Source organism: Ambystoma mexicanum, chromosome 1p (assembly GCF_040938575.1).
Source record: "Ambystoma mexicanum isolate Mex_15411 chromosome 1p, UKY_AmexF1_1, whole genome shotgun sequence".
In the NCBI taxonomy this organism is placed as follows: Eukaryota; Metazoa; Chordata; class Amphibia; order Caudata; family Ambystomatidae; genus Ambystoma; species Ambystoma mexicanum.
In genome coordinates this window covers 953,127,185-953,143,962 of record NC_090921.1, presented here as the reverse complement: position 1 = coordinate 953,143,962, position 16,778 = coordinate 953,127,185, and the positions used below count along the sequence as shown (strand labels likewise).

Genomic DNA, 16,778 nt, shown 5'->3' with positions numbered 1-16,778 from the left:
ACAGAAGATAAACCCTGCGCCCTCTGCCCCTCACACAATTCTGTTCTCTGCTGAATGGCTTGGTAAGGTCATGAGAGTCCATCAAAGAATTTGGTAACAAGTCACTGCATGTTTCTTTCATTAAGCTTTGAACCTTTCACACACGCATAACCTATCAATTGAATTATGAGGTCCTCACCACGGTAAACACAGCGTGGAACCTCTTCCCCGGATGCTGCAGAGTGAGTGACTTACCTCGTGACCATGAATAATAGCTCTGCCATGAACAAGCACCGTCCACACACGGAGTCTGTTGCATCATAGATTCAATAGACTAAGGGCCTCCTAACGGGTTCCGAGGTATTTTACTCAATAATGCCCCATAGAGTGAGCACATTCAGCGCTTGAACCACACTGTCTCATTATGCCTTTTCCCGCCACCCGGGTTGTAAAAGAAATGCAGACATTGTGGGTCAGATTCTCATAAATGAGCGCAAATCAAAAAAGCGCAGAGGATACGCCTTTTTCGTTAGCACTCATTGCTGAAATGAGCGCAGGTCACCTTGTTCTCAAAAGTGACCTGTTCAGGTGGGGCTGGACAATAGTGCATATATGCGCTGTCTAGTCCCCTTGATACATTAGTGATGGGAGAGCGCCCCCACACTAATGTATGAAATACTCTTAAAAAAAAAAACATTCCCCTCCCCCAAACAGGTATGTAAATGCTAGTGTGACTGTCACACTTAGAGAAACAAATCATGACAGGATCCCTGCGCCTGTTCAGGCGCCAGGGGCATCACCCTCATTTCTGCGCATTTGTGAATTCGGGATGCGCCTGTAAATGTGCAGACCCGCCCCCTTATTTGCTCAAATGGACAAAGGGAGGAAAAAAGGCATCTGAATGAGTGCAACTAATATGCACTCATTCCGATGCCCTCTGTGAACTGGGCTGTACCTTTTTTGGCACAAGTGAGGAAATGCGCTAACGCATCTCCTAACTTGCGCCCCAAAATGTTTTGAGAATCCGGCCTGCAGTGCTTTCAAAATATTTCATGCAGTAACAATAATACTGCATGCAGTATTATATTTCACCACATGATTGGCAAAGGGATGGAAATGCATGGGGCAAGGGCCACAGCAGTTCACTTCCTGCTGTTCCAGGGTAAACACAAAGTACCTAAGGGTTTATAATAGCCCTTTTGTGCATTGCACATCTTCATTCACAAAAGAGATAAGACTAGCACCAGAGATGCTCACCCCTGCGTTACTCCCCCACAACGGAAAGGATGCAATAGCAGATTCTAAGGGTTCTAGAAGCGCGTGGGAAAAACAACTTTACCTCCACGGTTTAGCCAGAGATACTTTCATGGGGCATTTATAGGCCGCGTTGCTACCCTAAATCATGTGGTATTTCTTATAATGAGGTGGATGGTAAAACACTATTCGAAATATTGCCTATTTTTAATATTAATGAAGCCCTCACGTTTTAAATGGATGTGACTATATGTGGTGTTTGTGTGGCCAAAAGCATGCAATTCTGGATGTTAGTATGGTATGTGAAGGGGATATGGCATCACTGCTTCTGCAATGCTTGGACTTAATAACGGTTGAATGTACAGAGTTCACTAGGTGGTGTGGAGTGTGTTTCTGGACGGGTGAGATAATGCTTGAGTTAAAGGAATAGTGCGCTCAAAAATATTATTAGCTTAAAAGATGAACAATAATCAAAAACAAAGATTAAACATCTTTTTAAAGAAAGTTCCTATGTAAACTTTTGAGCAAACGAGGCTCAAAGCGTTTACATGGTGGCATCTATTTTGGTGATTTGAAGCAGCCTCCTCTGAATGTTAAGCTCTACTCTTGCGGCACTAATCAAGCAGCAAAAGCCCCCTATTAGGAGCTTTTGCTTACTGCAGCCAGAGCAGAGCTGAACATGGAGGAGGCTGCCTTCACTTTCATTTTACGTTTTCGGTGCACCCCAAGCTCAGGGAAGCACATCAAACGCAAAATGAAAGTCAGAGCAATTATAAATACTTTGCCGGCTGCCGACGGAGTTTTTATAATTGCTGCCACTTTCTTTTCTAGTTTCCCGTGTGCAGGAAAATAGAAAAGAAAGTAGCAGCAATTATCAAAACTCTGGTGGATGCCAGCAAAGTATTCATAATTGCCTAGACTTGCCTACAAGCACAGGCGCAGCAACGTTGTATTTATGATTGCTGTGGTTAGAAAACCTGGGCTCGGGTCGGGGGAGCCCAGGAGACTCAAAGCTGAAGCCACTGCAATCATAAATACAACGTTGTTGTATTTCTAAATGCTGTGGTTTTCTTTCTAAGTTTCCCAGGCTCCCCCGGCTCGGTGGAGCCCGGGAAACTTAGAAAGAAAACCACAGCATTTACAAATACAATAACGTTGTATTTATGATTGCGGTTGTTAGGGAGAATTCTCATAAATGGCTGATTTCCCTTACCTAATGAGTCCCTCAGCAGCTTTGCTGGATTTCTAGGATTTATTTTTCTCACCTGGTAAGATTGTGAGCCTTTTTTCCCACTCTTACATGTGTTTTGCTGTGTGTGTTTTTACTTTTTTTGTGATCTTGAGCACTGGAGCCTCACCTACTCCATGGCCTCATATTGTCATGTGTGTTACACAGCGCCTTCAGTGCAGTGACACAGGGTTGTCTTTGAGACTTCCCACCGACTCCATTTTCTGAGGCTGACTACTGTCCCCCAGAAAAGGGTAAAGTTGCCATTAACTTTACTTTAGTCACTTTAAACCACAGACCCAGTACACTCCATCTTACATGGAGTATTGGAAAGGGTTAACTCTTATCACTTTTTGTCTGTGCCTCTTGGAGCCTTGTTTTGCTCCCTTCACATTAAGATTTGGCTGGTGGCAGTGGTATCTACCCTAACTTTTCTACCGCGATTATTTTATTTAAACGTTGTAATGTTTTAGGCTATTATATTAGCCTCGAACATAAACCCGCTTGACCAAATACATTTTATTTTGTCTCCAGCTGGGTTTATTCTCCATTTCTTTTTGTTAAAGTCTTACTCGTATTTTTCTCTGCGTGCCAAACCGGGGATGACTCCTTTGTTCGCTGTCTTTTAGCGGGCTTCTGCACAGAAGCCCTCCTTAAGATGCCTGAAAGTCTAGGTAGGCAGGAAGTGAGGGAGGGATCTTCAGACCCTTGCCATGGGTTCCCTTGGTAACCCAAGTCGCACTCCTGTTTGATTGGCTGAGGGAGCCAGGCTGCATGAATGTGGGAAACTGCATAAAAAGCTGGTCTCTGGGACTGGAAAGGCAGAGTCGCCACTGGAACGAAAGAACCAATGAGGAACTGGCAGAAGAGGATCCCTACAATGACTGAGCCGCCCGGCGAAGCCCTGATGCAGGCCCGAATCTCCAGAATCCGACGACAGAGAAGATCCTCCAGGAAACTTCATCCCTTGAGCTGGTGGGACCAACCAGTTCACCCAAACTGCAAGCCAGGACCCCTCCTCTGGTCGAATTCACTGTACAGAGATACAGTGGGCCAGATAGCCAGGAAGGTTGGACCATGCTTGGGTTTTAAGGAGGGCACCTTTTATTCGGCGTTTTGCTCTGCTGTTGGCTTCTTCCCTGGTTGGACCAGGACCCTCCAGCTTCCTACTTCGTGTCAGTCTGACAGTCACTTCAGGAACCTTGAGCCTGCAGGAACCTCCAGGAACGTCCGCCTCAGCTACAGCTCCCTCTCCGTTTTAAGGTACTGTGCAAATCCGGTTGCTCGTTTTGTTCAACCGCAGTGAAAGTATTTGAAATCTTTCTCTAATCCGAGGGCTTGTCCTTCTCTTCTCTTTAAACTAACTTTTGTATTAACCACCCTCATCCGGAATCTATGCCACAAACTTTACTGCGAACTAACCTGAACTGTGTGTCTTGAGCAAAAGACATTTGACCCATTGACTTTGGCCTTAAGCCTTTTCTAGCTGATCTCCTCACTGTAGTTCCTCTTGTTCAACTGCCCTGAGTACGTACCTGTTGGTTTGATTTTATTTCTAATAACTTTGTCTTTCCCTCCCTTTTAAATTGCTGGAGTGCCATTTTGCTCCCACTTCATTTTGTGAGCTTAATTTGTCTGGAATTTAAGGGAAGTGGTGTGGTGTATTTAGGATTGTGATTTTTAGCTCACTTATAATAGTGAAATGTTATACAGCTGTTGAGTAAATAAATATATATTCTTTTACTTAGAAACCGTGAGTCAGTGTTTGCCTGAATCATAGTAATTGCTGTCCTTTGTGTAACTATTTGATACTGCTCACTTACTCTTGAGATAAGTTTGGCTGCTCTGCTACTGCTACCACTATAACTGTGTAGTACAGGCTTGTTCCAAAGGTGAAATTGTACTGTCACTTGTAGTCTTAATTGTGTGTGGCGTTCCCAAAGGGTACTGCATATAATTCTGCCTAACACCGGTGGCTTCAGCTTTGAGTCTCCGGGGCTCCCCCGGGCCAGAGGAGCCCGGGAAACTTAAAAAGAAACCCACAGAATTTATAAATACAACAAAGTTTTATTTATAAATGCTGTTTCTTTCGCTTTGAGTCTGAAAGTGGTTGTATTTATAATTGCTGTGGTTTTCTTTTTAAGTTTCTTGGGCTCCTGGGAGCCCAGGGAACATAGAAAGAAAACCACGGCAATCATAAATACAACCCGGTTATATTTATAATCGCAGTGATTTGTTAAAGAAATAAGCACTTACCCGCATGCAGCCTTCCTGCCTGCATTCTCTGCTCTCCACCAATAATGAAGCAAAAGCCACCTACTGGTAGCTTTACATATTACAGCTGGCTGACCTTTGGTTCATTAGTGCCAATAGTGCCGCATGGGCAGAGCTTAACAGAAGCACAGGAGGATCATCGATTACAAAAATTGGATGCCTCCTAGTGCTTGACATTTTCGAGTTTGAGCCTCATTTGCTCAAAGCTTTACATAGGATCTTTGTTTAAAAATATTGTTCATATATATTTTTGATTATGGGCCATTTTTGAGTGAACTATCCCTTAAAGGAAGATGGTGAGCTGATCTGGGGCTGCTAGCCTCACCTTAGGCCTATTCATCTCAAGAACCAGCTGGCATCTGGATGGCCTTGCTATTCTGGTGACAAGATGCCAGGCCCTGTGTGCAGACAATGATTGTTGCCAACTTGATGGACAGTCTTTAAGGTAACTGTGGGTCCATTTATCCACCCATTTGACTTGGAAGTCTCACCATAGGAGGTTACCAAGCCATGGTCATCTTGCATTTCACCAGTGTACGGCCAACATGGAAGTCCAATTCTTCCACGATCGACAAACCATAGAATTGTTGTCAGGGGAGATGTTCATTCAGGCCTTGTGTCTTGAACAGTACCTACTCTACATGTTCCCAAAGTGAACTCTTGTGCATTGCAGTGAGGATGGACCACTAGGATGAGCCTTGATATTCTGCAGGTGGCTAAGATGTCTTTAGCCATGCCTGTGTTTATGGCTATGCAGACGATTCTAAGGGATAGGCAAAGCTATCACTTAGAACAAAACAAACCTGGTGGGGCAGTGGAGCTGGGTCCACATGGAGTAGACAAGGAGGGAGGTCGGCACCACAGAATGTGCACGATTAATGGTCCCCTGTGTGGGTGGTCAGTCATTGAGGTAGAGGCCAGAAAGTTTGAGTTTGGTTGTGTATTGAGCTACATGCTGAGCCAAGAAACCCTATATGTGCATGGAAGGGGATCACTCTGAGATTATTTAGCTATCTAGTTGAATTGAAGTGGAATACAGCAAGACAAGAGTTGTTATGCAATGATTTTTGCAGGGATTCTTTCTTTCCTTTTAAATCCTGTTCTTTGGACATCTAAAAAGTATGACCAGGGAGTTGTGTGTGGCAAGCACTGTTAAATTGGGTATACATGGCTGACCTGATTGTGAATGTGTTCGGGCCAGCGATTTCCCTGCCCTAACCTCGGGTAACTGTTGTCAAATAGGGACCATGGAGAAAAGAGTTTTGAAGCTGCATGCAGACTTAATTAATATGAACATAAAAAATGCTATGGTTGTATTGTTTGACGCTTGAGAGCAAGCACGTGTCCTGGAAAGGTTGCCACAGTTTTACGATAGGGATGAATAAGTGCAAATACTCAGTAAACCCATTTGAAACATGGAGTAAAAATTGGATGTGCATTATCTGAAAATCAGTGTCAGTCTGGAGCACTGTCATTTCGTGATGCCATTACAGTTGTAATGGGAGATGGTGGGGGGGATTTTAAACTGCTCTACTGAGTCTCACCATGGCATGCAATTGCTGATGCAACCCTGGTAGACCTGCTCAAGATCACGTTATGATCCCGAAGAGTATGCCCAACAAGGAGCACATCATGACACGCATGACTGGGAAAGGCAAAGGTTATTGTAAGAGTGTCAAAGACTAAGTTCAACTTAATAAGAGGCTTGCTAGAAGGCAAGGTAGTCAAGGAGATGATAGCCAAAGGAGTGGACAACACGATTGGCGTCAAGCCACCCAGGAAGTGGTGGTGCATGAGCGTGATTGGATTAAAATACATTTGCCTGGGATGGTCAAGAAAGGAACATTTGTCTTTCAGAAGCCATTCAGGTGATTTGATATCTTACGAATGCAGTTAAAGGGTGGAAGAGTACGCAAAGTACGGTATTGTACGTTCAAGAGACTTACCGTATGAACACATAAGGGTGTATTTGTGTATCTGTGTGTGCGAGCGTGTGTCCATCGTCTATGTATGGTGCTATTTTTGTGAGGAAGTGTTTGAGAGTAAGGTAGGTGGAGGGGAGATGGCATCACTGCTCCTGCTGGGCCTAGGCTTGTTGGTCTGTGCTGGATGGGGGCATGGGACAGGGAGTGCAGTGAGTGACTTGCATGCTCTTCTTCTGATAAAATAGCATTCTTTCAGTCATGTAAATCTTCTCATCTAGCAATTCATCTGGCAAATGCACCTTCTACACCCAGAAGGTCAAAAAGGACCCTAATCAGCCTAGAGAGCTGTTTTCATTGGTACGATTACTATATCCCCTCCCGAGACCACTTTAAAGGCTATCCATTCTCAAGCTTTATGTGATGACTTAGCTAGCTTCTTCATCAGCTAAGTAAAAAATATACGTGATCAGATTCGCCTATCCTGTAACCCCCCCGACCTACAGCCGGATAGGACTGATGTCATAACCTCCCTGCCTGAACGTAGCTGGTCACTTTTCCAATCTTTTCTATTCCAGATGTGGAAGCAGCTACTACACGACTTAAATCGGGTTCGCCTTCAGATTCAATTACCTTTGGAGCCCTAAAGGTAATTGTTCCTCACATTTCCACCTGGTTGACAGAAGCAGTTAATGATTCCTACCAAACAGGCTCCATTCCTATGGAGCTTAAACAATTGATAGTGATCCCCCTCTTGACAAAAACGTCTTCTGCACCCGCTAACTTCCATCCTATTTCGTTTCTGCCCTTCTTTGTGAAGTTGCTGGAGTCTCTGGTCTCTCCCCTTCTCACCTCCTTCTTGGAGCCTTCCTTCTTTCTTTGTCCGTTTCAATCAGGTTTTCATCCGGGCCGAGACACAGAAAGCATACTGGTTTCAGTGCATGATGATCTTTTCTTGCTGGCCGATAAAGCCAGACACTATAGCTCCCTTCTTTTCTTTCTGCAGCTTCCTCTTTGCTCTGTGGTGTCTCCCAGGGCCCCGCCTTGTGCCTAGCCCTTTTCAACATTTATATTCAGCACCTGGTGTTGCTCGTCCGCTCCCACGGCATCAGGCATTACTCCTATGCTGATGATACTCAAATCTCCATCCGGCTTGATTCTATTCAGCCGGGCACCGCATCTCAGTTTAGGGGTTGCTTGCTAGCAGTGGGGGGATGGATGGGTGGCAACTGGCTGAAACTTAACAGGGACAAGATTCCCTGAATCAAATACTCTGTCATAACAATGCGAGAAGACCCAGCAAGGGACCTTAACTTTGCCTTGCTGGAATACCTGTGGATATGCACACTTAACTGGCCCAAGTGCTGATACTCTGAATCATTTTGATGTAGTGGCGCTTCAGGAAACATGGTTGATTGAATGTCCTGTGTGGGAGGGTTATGATATTGAATTCCAAGCAGCAAAAGCCAATAGGAGGGGCTGGCCTTCAGCTGGATTGCTTGTTGCTATTAAACTTGGGCAGGGAATTTCTATTTCGCCGTGGGCAACCCCGAACATCGCATTGCAAATGGTAAAAATTAAATTCCCAGCAGGGATGGTTGCATTAATCAATATTTATCGTAACCCATTACAGATCGTGTGTTTCTAGATGATTTAAACCAATTATTTAATTTAATTTCCCAGACACCAGAGATAACCAACACTATTCTGGTCGGGGAGTTGAATTTACAATGTTTGGACCCTATATAAGCAGCTAATAACCCAGTTTGTGGGAACTGGGAGCTGCTGATGAGTCATCGCAACATGTACATGCTTAATGGAACTATAGTTGGGGATGTCCCCCTCGTGTTACTTGGAGCAGATGAACAAGTCGGTCAATTATAGTCTATATATATATACCGATAAATCTACTTTCCAAGCAATAACTCAATTTTGTATTTTAAAGCAACCATTCAGTGACCATGATCAGTTATCAGCCGAATGAGGTTACGATATAACTTTTCCTCAATTAAGATCAAGGAAGTACATGTTCGACCTTACGGTTAAGAATGCCAGATCCCGCTTTCACTAGACAGAAAAATCTCTAGTTCGCCTAAATGACAGCATTCTACAGAACCACCAATGCCCTCAGGGGTGAGTATTGCCATATAACACTGCCCTGCAGGTCTTTAAGGTGACCACAAAACCTGGGCTTTACCATTCATCCATTCCTAAACACAATTTCAACATTGCGATTAAAAAACGAAGAAATCTGATGCGCCAAGAAAAGAAGGCATCGATGCGCCCACCCTTGGCCATCAGAAAATCCACCCTGCAGTTGATACAGCGTAACTACAGGAATTGGATAAAATCACAAAGGAGTATGTTGTAACAAACATTTGGGGAGGCAATGTTGAAATCGATTATGTGTAAAAACACTGCTCAAATATGGGCTCTTCTTAATGCATCCTCTACTACAAAACAAACTACAGTGCAGATCAATGGAGTATTGGAGGCGACTTGGGTAAATTTTTTCTCTGACGTCTATGGTCCTTTTGATGGGTGGTCAAGCAGACCGGCTATTACTGCGGCCAATGATCAATGTATGAATATTCAAGAAAGTGATATTTTGGATTACATAATAAAGTCACCGAACTCGAGAGCTCCTGGGCCGGATGGCCTTACAAATGTTATGATGAAGCAGCATCCTGACTCCTGTGCCCGAATTCTGCATAACATCTTTGCGCAGGCCCTGGAATCAAATGCTATCCCTCTAGCATGGCAATCTTCGATAATTGTCCCGATTTCAAGAAGGGCGATCGTGCCTGTCCGGCCAACTACAGACCGATCGCCCTCTTGGATATTCCGGGCAAGATATTTGCCCAGTTCATCTTGAGGGATTTTAATAAATGGACTGTTGTAGCCCGAAAGCAAGATCCATACCAAACCGGGTTTATCCCTGGTATGGGAACTGCAGTCAATTTGTTTACCCTCACATCGATTATACATCACCATCAGATTCTAAGGCAAACTTTATATTTTGCATTTATTGACTTCAAGGCTACTTTTGATTCAGTCTCTCATGCCCTGCTGATCTCAAAACTATGCAAAGAAGACTGCCCTTTGTACTTAATCAACCTCATTGAAGCTTTCCACTCTAACACCAATCTGCAAGTGAGACTTAACTCCAAAGTAACACTCTCCTCAGTTATTAAGTCATTTCGTGGGCAAAGCAGGGCTGCATATTAGCAGCTGTCCTATTTAACTTTTTTATATCAGACATTGGTGAGGAATTTGAAGGTGTTGCTGCAGATGCCCCGAAACTGGTAGGGAAAGCTGTGCCTGCTCTGCTATATGCAGACGACCTTGTGCTGATTTCAAAAACCCAGAGAGGGCTACAGAACCTCTTAGACGCACTCAATTTATATGTAAAGAAAAACTTTTTAACAATTAATTTGAACAAAACGACGGTGATGGTGTGTAACTCTTTCAATCGAACTTAAAAAAGGTCAGAATAAGCATTTGTGGAAATGGCATATTCATTTGGTGGATTTGGAACTTGTTCCTCAATATCTTGGAGTGGTCAATTCAGGGGCAAATAATACCAATCATATAATCGCTATGAATAACAAACTAAATGCAATGATGTCCCAAGCTTCCATAATTCAAGCCAAATATGGGACATTTTCCATCAAATCAGTGTTGACCTACGTTTTGCAAAAGGATTTGCTTGTGTTACTACATGCTTCCGATACCAAACAGGTTATTTTCAGCAATATTTGGAATCGCCTGGAAGGCAGGTTTTGGAAACAAGCTCTGAGCCTAACGATGTCCATGCCTGTAGCGTGGATTAGGATGGAACTACGATTGATGACATTGCATGTAAATTACACATGGCAGGTTACTGCCCTCTTTCAAAAATGTATACTTGCCTCAAATTCAGGGAAATTGATAAATGTTTTGGCGGACTTTGTTTTTGGAACAAACTATTATTTTAAATGTAAGTGGCGAGAGTTAGTTATACATTCTCTTGCTTATGCTGGTGTATCTCTGGAGGATCTTCTAACAAATCCAGTCAGGGCCAAGACTAAATTATTTCAAATTGATTGGCAGATAACACGAGGTAAATGCCTCACATACCGATATTTTCCCAAAAAACTATTTCTACATAAAAAAGCCAGCAAGCTGGAATTAGATCTCCAGAAGTCACCCTCTCCTAAACACAGAGCAGAATTCATGAGACTAAGATCTAATCTTTGGCCAACCAAGAATCTCCTAGCGAAATGTGGAATGATACCACCTGCAGATAATTTTTGTGGTTTTGTAAAGAAGTTAATCAACCAGAGACCATATGCCACTTGATTTCAGAATGTGTTTCATTAAGTCTGAAACGTGAACAGCACTTTTTAAACATTTTACAGAATTATGTAAACCTTTCAGCGGAAACAATGTGGTGGATGGTGTACGGAGGACACATTGTAACGTTCAGAACTGCTGCGATAGCTTTTTTAAATTAGTTAAAGTTACATGAGGAACGGAATTGAGACAGATTTGAATTCCGATGTATACTCAATTGACTGTTTTATCTAGATTTTATATTTTTTCTTTTATTAATGTTTTATGATGATTTGTATTTTGTGAGTGTATATTATGTTGTGTAAATATTGTAAAGCTGATTAAGTTCAGTTAAACCAATAACATTTTTTTTTTTTTAAACTGGGACAAGACAGAGGTCCTGGTGGTGTACCCTCCCCATGGTCTCAACTCTGTTTCTTCTGTCTCTACTCTTGCCTGGTCCTCTGCTTTTTGGCCTGCTGAACTAGGTCCCTGTCCCACCCCTGTGCCTGAGGTAAAGAACCTGGGGTTCATATTCTCCTCCTCCTTGTCTACCTGTGCCCAGGTAAGGCTTGGTTTTTTCAGAGTCCTACGCAGAGTCCTGCCATTTCTCGAAGCTCGGCTTAGGCCTGTGGTAACGGCCTCCTTGATTAGTTGTATGGATTACTGTAATTCTCTATTCATAGCCCAGCTCCTGTACCTTCTTCACCGCTTACACCTTCTTCAGAAATTTGCAGCCCGAATTTGAACAGGCACTCTCTATGGCTCTCATATAACACCAATTATCCGGTCACTTCATTGGCTCCCTGTTTTTCAACGTGTACAGTTTAAGTTGTTGGTTATAGTTCACTGTGCCTTTTATGGCATAGGAGCAGAGTACCTGCAGGAAAAATTCCAGCCTTACTTACCATCTCGGGTGCTGCGCTCTAAGGATGCATGTCTTCTCCCGATCCCCCACTATCACTAGAGATGGTAGGTGGCCGCTCCTTTTCAGTATCAGCAGCAAAACTTTGGAATTGTCTTCCTCTGGCCCTTCGCGCCACAACAAATCGGCTTGCCTTTCGACGTGCACTGAAAACATATCTGTTCTAATAGTTATGTCATTCAGTCTCCTGAATTCTGGACTACCTCCTTCAGCGCCAAGATGCTTCCGCGAATGTGCGCTTAACAAATGTGGTTAACATAACAGTGAATGTGGCTGGATGATTGAGAGATTTTCTTGCAAGTGTCACTTGAGAGTAGGAGTAGCATGGCTTACCTTTTCAGCAGCTGCCGTTCCGCCTGTGGATTGAAGCTCAGGTATCTAAGGGCAATAGCTGCGCAACCCTGCACCTGGATGGAGGAGCTGGACAGGAGCTGGCACAATATTGGGATGACATCTATGGACACCAGAGCATCAGGAATTCCTGCATAGACAGGGACATCAAAGATCATGACATTTTTACTTCCTACAGTAGATGCAATGCACACATTTCTTATTGTGTTGTGCCTCTATGGACTGCAGATACTACTGAAGTGAGGATATAGCGCTGGCGCTGACCAATATTGTAAAGGTTCCCTTATGAATGTGCAAATACTTTTCTTTAAACATAGGCATAAATCCTTTAGCGTATTCCTCCTCACCCTGCATACTGCCGTCAATGTCTCATCTTCGTCCCACCCCACCTTCAGCCCTGGTTTAATTCCACTACCTACTACATGGAAGCCAGCATGTGTTTTCAGTTCTGAAATGCTAGGGACAGCTACTGGCCAGGTTCATTTGACGCTTGCAAATGTGTATTGTTGCTCTCTCCTCTAGTCAGTACCTGCTCAGATCACATGCAGCATGCCAATTTTTGACCCTCTCCCAACTCTAGAAAATAACAAAGAGATGTGTGTAAAAGCACTCCAAAACCAGTGGGGTTTCACTCATGAATTGACCAAATAGGGAAAATGGATATCCCTTCTAACTGACTAAGTTAAATTACGAATGACTATTTGGTTCTCATTTGTTTGGCAGATATTTTTCATTTCTGATCATTGACAGCGAAATATGTTCTGTGTAGGGACTAAAATCCATTTGGTATAAAAGCTTTGAACTAGGATGCTTTTGTTACAATTTAGAAAACAAAATAATTAATTAGCCAGAGAATTCTCCTTCGCAAGCTATGCAGAGAAGCAGCTGGACACCTAACTGATGTCAGCACCCTTAGCATCATCATATTGGAATGCCAGACAAAGGGCCACAATTGGGAATTTGTGCATGAATCCTTGCAATATTCCTGTACCACGTCGAGCATATGAGAGACGATATGAACTCAGGCAACCATTTAGAGTGTAACCGCAAGCTGACATAGTGGAGGAAAGCTAACATGAAGGATGTCCTTCTTTGCTGAGTTGTTGAAATGCAGCCATGAACAAAATAGATGTAAGTTAAGACAAAGTCTGATGGCAGCAAAAGAATGTCATAAAGAAGATATAAGAACCTATGCTGAAACAATATGAAAATACTTGAAGATGAGGATATAACTAAAACTCTAAGAGAAAAATGTTCCTAATGATACAGTAATCATGAACACAAAGAAGAATGAAATGACTCACTGATCAATAACTGTAAATACACTGCAACGCAAAGCAGAAAGAATACATAGAAGCTTGCTTATAAGAGGTATATATTCAACGTTTAGGATGACCATTATAAGAAGATGGACAACGGCTTACGTCAATTAACCCAGCTACCTAAAAATATAAGCCCAGGATCATGAAGTGAAGAGACAGCGAATAGGCTGTTTTTCCGTTGAAAAATAAAGCAGTACATTGGCCTGAGACAAGGATGCTATTTCGAGAGATGAAGGCAAAGTATGAAGGGAGTCTAACGAGCAGACCATGTGCGAAGGAAATACTTCTCAAGATTAGAATGAACAAGAACATTTACAGATGCCAAGTATTGGACAATTAAAAGAGTATAAAGTTTCTATGGGATAGAGGGCCTCATCACGAGTTTGGCGGTAGCCCTTAAATGTGGCGGTAGCGCTGTTACCGCCGCATTTAAGGGTCTGCCAAATCATGGCTTCAGCTGATTTCCCCCCAGCTCTGAGCTGGGGGAAAATCCGCCGTAAATTTGCCGATTTTCGCCACGTTTACTGCCGGCGGGAAATCTGCCGGTAGTAAAAGCGCAACATTTCCCCATTGAGCCCAATGGGTAATGGGGAATTCCTGAATGGGCTCAATGGGGAATGGGGATTTCTTGTTTCGCCAAACCCATGATCCGGCGCTAATAGCTCCGGTGGGTTTGGCGGTAGGGCTAATAACGCCAGCGCTATTAGCGCCGGAGTTACCGCCCAACTCGTGATGAGGCCCAGAGTGAGCAAGTCTCTAAAGGTGAAGAGAAGCAACTGCACCCAGTATAATGAATCAAATAGTGTTAAATACACTGTTGAAATGGTCAAACTCGTGGTCTCTTAACACGTGATGAAGAACCCGCAAACAAAGGCTATTCATTAGGCTTGAAACTAAGATAATTGTGTGGCTACACGCCCTTGAATGTTACAGGACAGTGCAGACTGGCAAGGTCAATCTTCAAACAGAGGACAAAGGCATGAGGCCTACCGATGAGACAGGGTAGACTAATTGGGAAAACAAGGGGAGAGGTGACGTATCTTCAAGAGCCAGGGTTTCATTTCTATGTGCGTGCTGCTGGCAAGCTGAATGTCCAAGGTTGGATTCGGGTTCCCAACCAATCAGAAAATCCTGCCATGCACTTTTACCTACAATGTTGCAAGTATTATTCCGCTGCCATATTCTTTGCTGTAATCAGTATTACACGTATTTAGAAGTAGCTCAGGGTGTGCCCTACATAAAAGGGACCGCCAATATGAAACTATTACTCATGTATTCTATATGTAGACATGATCCTCTAATCCAATCCCACCCCAATATAGGTTTTTGTAATATGCCGCGTAGGATTATGTCATGGATGACGCATCTAGCATTATATAAACTAAGTATAACCAAGAACACAGTGTGATCCTGCATGAATCAATTTGATGAATGACAATTAACCCTGCTTTCCTTCATTGAGATAAAAGCAGTATTTTATCATCTTCTTTGAGTCTGCACGGTTATTTGGTCTGAGACATTTTATTGGTAATTCCATCTAGCACAAAGACACTTCAGGTGCTAGAGCGCAGCTATGACTGCATATATTTGTACAGGTCACTATTTTTCTCTGATACACAGGCTAAGTATTGTGAAGGAACCCTTCACATTGATAGAAGTCCTCTATTAGCAGGACCTGAAGAGTGTCTCTCTTAATAGACCATAGGGACAGAAACACATCCACTATAAACTTGCTTATTCCTATTGTGCAGACTCAGATGTAGCGTAAGCAATGACATCACAATTGATGGCAAGTAATGTCAATTATGGCAAATTGTTGAATATTTATGAAATGAGCTGCTGTGATAGTAACTGTATTGTGGAAAGATATTTAGAGGCAGGTGTATAGATAAAGGTACACTTGAGCGGTCAGGTTAAAATGCAAGGTTTTAAATAGAATTATATACAGTAACAGTGTTAGGTCTGGAGAAGTCATTGCTTAGAGAAATTGAGTATGGCGGTACATTTTTGTACAATTGAGTCTAAGATCCTCATTTAGAGTTTGTCAGTGCAGTAAAAAGTTGGCAGCAATAGCATGTACTCAACACAAAACCATTATCACAAGTAGTAATTCCCATGTGTGGCAATAGCCAACCCCCATGAAATCCAATGGATAACATTATTTGACGCTGCCCAAGTATCAATGGGGCTCTAAGTGCAAGTGCTGTACTGAAGCGCCATTAGCACTCGTTTAATTGTAACGTCTTGGGGGAACACATTGGATTAACACGTTATTACTGGAATTTGTTTGTTAGAAAAATCATCAGTTATTTTTACGAAAACACAGCTTACTGTAACAAAATACTAGCTACAGAGAAGTCTAGTGCTAAATTCTCGTAGCACTCTCTTTCCATGTGCAAGGCTTAATCAAGCCACTGTGTGTGTGTGTTTGCATTTATCATCACAAGAAACAAGACCACATTCATGTACGTTTCCTTGCAAAAAAACGTCATGACGTTTGCACCTCTAAGTAGGGCCTGGCCATGGTTCTCTGCTGTGGATATCTTGGTCGAGGTATTCACATGGGTGAAGGGTGCCACCTGAAAACAGCCTTTCATCTTTCCTGCTCTGCATCTCGTTCTCCCCTCAGTGAAGAACCTCCTGCATACATTCAATAGTATAATGAGAGCTAGGACAAATAGCATCTGGCCATTGACTGCCTGCATTTTTGACTGAAGCCTTTAGGTTGGGCCTGCAGTCCTGCAAGGACGTTTTTAGTTTCGGCTGTGCCACTTAATGCTTTGGCATGTCTCTTTTCCTGTGTCATGTCTTACTATGCCAGGTTAAGCCTTGTGATGTGTTTTAATGGCTATTTAGGCTATACTATTCAATTTGGCCCCTGGAATGCCTATGGTATGGTGGGGTTGGACTCGGGACCCTCAAATTGTAATCAATTGACCAGGGGCTCTCTTCCACTGTCCTCTAACACATCGAATATATGGAATAGGACAAAATTACTGTGATTAATTTACCGATCCCACCTAAAACACATACCACAAAAAGTTCAAACTAAGAGTTGCCCGAAAAAAAAAAAAAGGACACTGCGGCACCAGTTCTTGATCACGGAAGTGAAAGGGAACCAGCGCCGCAGGGACACAGTGCATCGGAAGAAAAGGTAAGTAGGGTGGTGGGGGTATGTTGGGGGTGTGGATGGGTGTGTGTTGTGCGTG

The 16,778-nt window shown here is 43.1% G+C and overlaps 1 protein-coding gene across 1 annotated transcript in view; it reads right to left on the bottom strand.

The window, feature by feature from the left end:
* The window catches only part of LOC138582224 (ankyrin and armadillo repeat-containing protein-like), a 551,079-nt gene that overhangs the window by 57,379 nt on the left and 476,922 nt on the right, over positions 1–16,778 (bottom strand). Inside the window, exon 8 of the mRNA XM_069653327.1 lies at positions 12,230–12,377. Within this exon, the coding sequence (XP_069509428.1) occupies positions 12,230–12,377 (148 nt within the window). The remainder of the gene's footprint in view (positions 1–12,229; positions 12,378–16,778) is intronic.